The sequence below is a fragment of the Sinocyclocheilus rhinocerous genome, unplaced genomic scaffold (genome assembly GCF_001515625.1).
Source record: "Sinocyclocheilus rhinocerous isolate Xijiao unplaced genomic scaffold, SAMN03320098_v1.1 scaffold832, whole genome shotgun sequence".
Classification (NCBI taxonomy): domain Eukaryota; kingdom Metazoa; phylum Chordata; class Actinopteri; order Cypriniformes; family Cyprinidae; genus Sinocyclocheilus; species Sinocyclocheilus rhinocerous.
Genome location: NW_015641039.1, coordinates 650,484 through 658,414, shown reverse-complemented (window position 1 = coordinate 658,414; position 7,931 = coordinate 650,484). Strand labels below are relative to the sequence as shown.

The following is a 7,931-nucleotide window of genomic DNA, read 5'->3' as shown; positions in this document are numbered from 1 at the left end:
TTCTTTCTTTGCGTGAACATTTGGGTGGTGTTATGCAAATCTTCCCACATCGTGACGTAGACATGTGGGGGCGTGTTAGAACGAGCCGTTTTAGGTAGGCGTGGTTGACTCTTAACTTTTATAAAGAATATCTCTTTGGATTTGAGACTTTAGTCTTTGCAACTTTACAGATCTTCTTTATGCACCAAGAGCTTGTAACACTTCAAAGAGAAAGGAAATATTGAAATCGCATCATATGACCCCTTTAATCGCAAAATAAACCCATTTTCGGGGAGGAATGAAATAATTTTTATAAAAGTTATTTTTCAGTTCTTTATAATCTGTGTCTCAAGCAACCCAAATTGTTATTTGCATATTTAGATAAAGTCGAAATTTGCATTTTAAACAAAGCACTAATTTTAAATCTATTATTAATCGCAAACAATGACTTGTCACGTTCATCGATATGTTCGCTCTAGAGGTATTGCTATAGTTACCTCCAGAGTTGGGTATAATGTGTAACGCGTTGCTGTATCCTAATTACTTTCCCTGATAACGAAGTAATGTAATGTGTTTTTAAATGTATGTGATTACAGTTAGGCCTACTAATGTCAATTAAATTACATTACTTAAGTTACAAATGCGGGTTTAAGAAAAAAATATGAAGTAAATGCATTTTAAAATCGTGTTTTTGCGCATCAGTATGCCTTTAATAAATCATCGGATAATGCGAGCAAAAATGCAGAGGAGTCGTATAACATTTAGATGAAAATGATAGATCAAAATGTTGCACTCAATTTCACATATTTTAGTCTGGCATTATAGTTTGGGAAAAGACACACAAGGAAAATGCGTACAAGTTTATGTCTTTTTAAAGTTTAGAATTAAACAGCCTTTGCACACAGGCTTATGCTGAAAACAACAAAATGGAACCTCAAGGTTGATCTAGGAAAATGTGTCCAAATGTATAGGGCCCCATTTCTATATTTTGCCTGGGGCCCCCAATTCACTAAATCCGCCCCTGGTCTTAATAAAAGTAATATAAGTAAGAATAAATGACTTATCAGAATGATCTTCTCTGCTGGATCAAGCCGCGCCTGGCATCGCGTTCTTCTTCTGAGGTTGATTCCTCATAGCGCGTCTTCTTTCAAAAACGAAAAGTAGCCTAGTTGAACTTGATGAATCTTCAGGCTTTGTTTACGGAGGTGATGTGGGCGTTTACATGTTCGCGCGTCTCATGCGGATGATTACCGAATGAATGGCGCGCGCTGTACGTGGGTGTGATCACATTACAGATATTGAGCTCAGACGGGAAAGACTGGACCTAGAGTTGGTTTCATATGGGTTATTTATCTGAGAATATGTGTTTTCGATAAGACTTACTTCATTTAAAAGTAGAGCCCTGTGTCCCCCTGTGTCCCCGGCCCCCCTAAATTTGGAATCACACTAAACTATTTTGCGCAGTTTGTCCTGTGGGTGGCAGTAATGGAAAAAAGTAAAACATCACCAGCTGCTAAATTCAAATCTGCATTAGCTGTCTGGCGCAGAGCCAGAAGAGACAGACGTGTTTTTACAGTGCTTCACATTATAACCAATCACACACAATTCTGTTGAGTTTATGAATGCAATGACCAATCAGAGGCGTCCAGATGTGTCATTGCTGAAACGCGGGTGTTTTGTTCAGTGTGCACTTGCAGACTGAATTCTGCTCTCTGGCGAATTCTCTCATCATAAACAACAAAGTGCAAATGTGCGTACGAATGTAAGTAAGATTTTCATTTCACAGTGTAAACAGCTTCCGTGATTTTAATGGGAGTTTTTGAGAGTGCTTGAACTCTGGCTAGCCTGAAGTCACACAGTGATAATGTTCTTTCATAGGCGTAATTTGCTCCCAAGTAAATTAGGTTATTAAATAAAAAACTAGCAAAACGAGTTGCGAGGTGTCCCCACCACTTTTCAAAGCAAAGTTACGCCACTGTGTTCTTTGATAATGTAAATAGTATTTGCTCTCTTTCTTAACAATGAAAGTGTTATGATTAGTAACGTACAATTTTTTTATTAAATTCACATTAAATACAAAGCCAGTCGTAGCCTATTAAAAATATTTTATGGCACGACACATATGTTGTAGGCTTAAAAGACTGGTTTTTACTATTATGCTACTTTGCCCATCACCCATTATAGATCAACTAACATATTCTAATAAGGTGCAAAATGCATCAACTTACACATATTTTAGGAAAAAAAACAAAAAAACATAAGCCTATATCAGTTATACAGCGCTATCGTGGCTGCTGTGTCACATGACAAGCGTGACGCAATGCCCCCGACACTACAATACAAAATTATTTGTCAGATAGATGAAACATGATGAAACATTCATTTGAGTTTAAATTGTTATAGCTTAATTATAGAGAATGCAGTGATACATGACATTGTGAACAATGACAGAATGAATAGCCTACTGAAAGTAGGTTAAGACGAATTTTAAAACTGTGCCCCCTAAAAGCACAAGTGGCCCCTGCCTTAACACTGGTAACACTGGTTACCATTTCACGCGAACGCGACTGGTTAGTAACAACTGAACGTACAGTATTTTTACTTCTACTGTAATTTTTGCCATTTCACGTGATCCTTCTTGGCGAATCCTCGTGATTATTTTTAAGAAATTAAATAAATTATTTTATATTTAATGTGGGCTAGGAATTACCTGGGAAACCCAAATATCTATTATATCGCTTACATATTTTTTATGGTTCTTTATTTATTTGTTTTGAAGTTGTTTAAGCGCCACACACGACATTAGCTTAAACAATTTGATCTGTATTTGACTCAAACGTCGGTAACGCGATATTATTCAGAACGTTTTATGTCCATTAAGCACAACTTTGGTGGAATATAAAGTGCTAGTGACGTCGGTAGATATTGTGTATGGTGTTCTAAGTAGGACCGTAATGCACCCTGTTCTCTTCAGAGGACACACTTCAAGTGCTGTCCCGCTTCGGAGTGAGCAGGGTATAGTGATGCTCACTTTCGATTAGAACTGACTCCTTATGAAGTCTGTTCAGCGCTGAGCCTGCTGCTGTGCGCACGCGAGAGAGTCAACCTGGATAGGATGAAGACGCGTAGCCCGCGTGGAAACCGCACGGGTTAGTTTACACCGGCGAACTCCACTCGCGCGTCAGCAAGACTTTTTACAATTGTCGTCACATTCTGCTCGCTGGACAACATTTAGCCGCACGCGCGCAAAATCCGAACATCTATTTCCCTTATCCGCGCCCAGTGACGCCTCCTCGCTGTCATGTAGGGGCTTCATGTGAACGCATTAGCCTACTGTTGACCGATGGGACACAAACAGAGGTTCACTCTCGGTGTGAGGAGGCAACGCGAAGAGGATCTGCCGTGTTTACAAGGAACGAATCAATTTGGAAAAGAAACGGAGCAAATAGTGGCAGCACTCTCGGAAAAGTTCAGTTCCAGCCGCAGGGGAGCAGGTTGAAACGCTTATCATATCTAACAGGAACACTGAGTGTTGCGCGTGACTGATATCGCGTCTGAATAAACCGTTTACACCTGCTTCCGAGGACATTAAGAAATCAAACCGGACAGAAGACTATTTACCGAGGATATAGTGTACATTTGAATCCCTAAATAATAAGGATATATCGCCTGTATTAATAATAACTCATCTGGAACTGGGTGAAAATGAGGCAGCGACTCAAATGCGCGCAAAATTCACCCGTTTATTTCCAGTTGTAGGTGCTGCCCTGACCATCCTTCGGGTGCATATCTGTTGTTTTTTAAACAGGTCTGTCACCCCGCAGCGGAGCATCCGGACAGCTGCATCTGGAGCAAAGGAGCGCTGTGCTGTTTGACGGTTTCTGCAGAAAAACACTGGAGCAATGAGTCGCATCCTCCATCCTCAGGTACGACTATTACCCAAATGAAAGCGTATGTAGCTTAACTGTTAAAATGTAAGTTATTTTAACAGAGAAAAGAATATAAAAATGCTACACTTCAGTAAAAACCTTTTAATTGCTTAATTGTGAATTACCTTCATGTAGGCCTACGGTGAAAAATTGTAGAAGACAACCCTTTTTTTTTTAAGAAGGGCAACGTATACATTACCTTATAATTTGCTGGAAAAAAAAAAGTGTATGGTAAAATATAGATAAAATCATATTTTTGGAGAAAGAAACATTCCCAGACCCCGTGCGCACACAGTCACAGTTGTTGTTAAGATGTCATTTAAAAAGTTAGATTCTTCTTATAAGATTCTAATTATATTAGATTCTTCTTCTGATAATTATGTGCATTGGAGTGTTTTATGTTGCATTTTATGTTGCTTCAGTCATATTTGAAGCATTATTTTAGTATTGTGTGTATTAACCTAATGGTATTTTGTTTGCGTCGGTAACATTGTGCTCTTGTCAGTCTTGTTAGTCTGTTGGTACTGGTGACAGTTACTATAGAGGCTTTTTATGCTAGTACATCGTGTGGCATTCCATTGTATCACTTGTGTTTTGTGTGAGCAAAGTATAGTATCAAATACATTTTAAGGACTCAAGTAGATTGGTATTTTTTGTGTCATTTACATATACAATCATAAAAAACTTCTGGAAACCAGAGCTGCCAGTTTTAAAAAAAAATACTTTTTTTTTACCACAAGTTTAACAAAGTATTTTTATAGCACACATTTTAGCCGTTCAAACTTTTCCACACTAGTTGCGTTGTTTAGTTTTACAGCCTTTTTGCCCTAATTTTTGTTCCTTTTTGATTGTCTTGTTTATATATAGTAGAATAACACTTGTCATTAAACTATCATTTGACACTGAGATTTTAAGGGAAACGGTGGAGGTAATTAATGACTATCCTTCGACGGGGGAGATCATTGCCAATGTGAGTCAGCAGTGTGTGGGTGTGCTATTGAATTCTGTAGACAGTAAATACAAGCAGGGACAGGACACAATCCCTTGCCAGTCCTCAGCTGAGCTGCAAGGCATTTTAAAAGAATGTCAATTCTAGCTTATAATAGAAGCTTGGCAATGCATCACAGGCATATAGATTCTAAATAATATAAAATGACATCACTGAAAGGTAAAGAAGAAAAGAGCCTTTATTTTTAGCCTTATAAAGGGTGCAGCAAGTTTATTAGTCTCCGCTCTGGACCGTGGCCCAGTTTGGCACCATTACGAAGTAATGTGCTGAAACTGTGACAGTCAAAACATACAAGCTTTCAGCTACCATTAATATGTGTTTTACCACTTTCTACGCAGCAGATAGTGCTGCGGATTTTTCCCTGAAAATGATTTGAGTGACGATTGATCATATCTGAGCTTTGAAATACTTGAGTGAGTGAAGATTGAGTGAGTGATGAGTGCCCGTGTTATGAAATGTCCCATGTGGCTGGCAGGGGTGCAAAGAAGTAATTAGGATTCCGCACAACTGCTAATCGACTTATATTTTACTCTTTTTCGTTGCCTCAGCACATCAGTGTGGTTGCTGTGATCTCAGAGGACATTTTGTATTAAAAAATGCAATACTCACGTTTCATTCCTGGCATTTGATAGGCTGACAAACTTTTTGCTAGCAGCTATGGAGGTCAAAAGGTCAGATCTGAGATGATTGACTTGCTGTGCTGATGATTACGATATAATTGAGGTCAGAAGAAAATTGAGTCATCTGTGAGGAAGAAATCTTATGAAAGTGTAATCTTGCCCACTTTAGCCGTGAATGACATTGTTATCATTTCGTTCTCCTCCCTCTAGCTCTTTTGATCGCATATTTCCATCATGATGGAAGATTACAAGTCAAATGTTTGCCCTTCATTTACACCTTGGCACACCTAACGGGAGCTCAGAATGCTCAGAACCCGTCCTGCAGAAAACAAGGGTCTTTGAGGTCATTTGCCCCACAGGACATGTGTTTGTGTGTGTGTTCATAGCACCCCACAGGAAGAATAATTTCACCTTTACACATGACTCCTTCGGCCTGGTTAAGCACAGGAAGCTTTTGTCAAATTACAGTCGACCCAGTGCAGTTCAATAAGCACACAGGTCTAATGAACTCATCACAGAGATGTAAGGAGTGGAAAGGCTTCTTGCTCTCCACAGACCCAACAGCTTTGAGCTAAAGGTTTTAGATACGGACAAACAACATTTTAGATGCATGCAGTGGGCTTATCGGTTTCTCCTCAAGATGTCAGAATTTAAATGTCAGAAGCAGAAGAGCCACAGTCTTATTTTGTGCTATTTGTCGCAGTTTGGTTTGCTTATTTATTTGCTGTCTCGATTCATTGTAGCAGTTGTGGCTATTTGGCTTTTTTCACATAATAGTGTACATACTGAATGGTGTACATGTCTAATTATAACCAGAAGTGTTCTGTTTTAAAGGAGAAAGGCTGTTTGTCAAGACATGCTTGTGATCTTTTGAGAAAAGTTGAGTCTGTAGAGCTTGGAACTGCCTTTTTGAGGGTACTGTTGAGGTTTAGGGGTTTTAGGCACTTCCAAACGCATTCAGCACTCACTGTGTCTTAGCAACGGCAGGTACGACCCATTATTTTGTAGTTTTAATATCCCAGAGGTCAATATCGTGTCTATGATTTAGCATGGTTCATGCGCCGCAGTGTGTTTGCGTGACTAATCAAACACGTACTGAGTATAAACACAGGTGAGGATTCCCAGTGAGCAGTGAACAGCCTCTTAAGTACTTAGAATTTAACTTTGCGTTGGGCCACATTGTTCCTTTTGACGACAGGCTCACTTTCTAATAACCAGTCAAGGCGATTATTGTTTTATTATTATTTTATTTATAATGCAATGTAAATGGTGGCTTATTTAGTGCTAAAGACCTGCTAGGTATTTTGTGGCAGAGCTGTATCTCTTTTAGGAGCTCTTTCAGTGATTGCTCCTCTGCCACATCTCCTTGAAATGTAGCTCATAATAATGACGTTAAGCCATTTGGGAGTTCCTTTTCTGAACATATCCTTTCAAATCCTCTCTGCAATTCTCAAACTCTGAAAACGAGCTTGCTGCCAAGAGTTTCCGTTTAGGGTTGGTTTTTGTATGCAACGTTATAGGGCTGCACAATTAATCGAATTTCTAATCGTGATTACAATTATGGATGGCACTAGTGCTGTGTTCAAAATATCGATACACGATGTATCGTCACAGAGATTTGACGATACGAGTATCGATACAGCTGGCCCTGTATCGATATTGTGGCACGTGTGCAGCAGTGGACCGCGCTTAATTTGTTTAAAATTTTACAACGTTTAAAATGGAGTAGAAAAGTGCAAGGTTTCTAAAAAAATAATGAACAGAACATATATAAGCTACAACAAGGTTTAATCTGGCCGCAGAGGAACACAATTGGGTTGCCTGATATAAAGAGACGTAATCCCCGAAACAGAGCCTCCCATTTGCGCAATACGGAAATATCTGCTAACTGTGTTACTTATCTTTGTCAACCTGGCAACCATGTCCACGCGCTCTCTCTCCACTGTCGATAAGTATCGTGACTTTGCTGGTGATACCCCTCCCTAGATGGCACAATTACATAATCGTTCAAAGCGGCAATTAATCGTTCAAAGTCCACTTATGTTATTCTGCACGCTTAAGATATATATTTTTTTTCTTTCTACATGTTATCTTAAGGGTTTTTCCATTGTTTTAGTTTGTTTTCATGTAACATTATAATACCATTCATATTTAAAAAAAATTTTATAATTTAAAGAAGAAACCAATCCGATGTATATTTGACATTTGAGGCTTAATACTATAGAAAAGCACAAGGTTTTTCAGTTAGAGTGTTTTCAGCTTGTTTATTTTCATATAAAAATACAGCAAGCAGTTGCATCAAACAATGGAATAAACATCATTCAATGTAAATTGTGATAACCGTAATTAATAATCGCAATTACAATTTCAAGGGAATAATCGACAATTATGATT

The 7,931-nt window shown here is 38.7% G+C and overlaps 1 protein-coding gene across 1 annotated transcript in view; it reads left to right on the top strand.

Moving 5' to 3' along the window:
- Positions 1–3,043: 3,043 nt before the first annotated feature.
- crhr1 (corticotropin releasing hormone receptor 1) overlaps positions 3,044–7,931 on the top strand; it is a 136,342-nt gene continuing 131,454 nt past the window's right edge. The window contains exon 1 of the mRNA XM_016570704.1: positions 3,044–3,905. Within this exon, the coding sequence (XP_016426190.1) occupies positions 3,882–3,905 (24 nt within the window). The 5' untranslated portion in view covers positions 3,044–3,881. The remainder of the gene's footprint in view (positions 3,906–7,931) is intronic.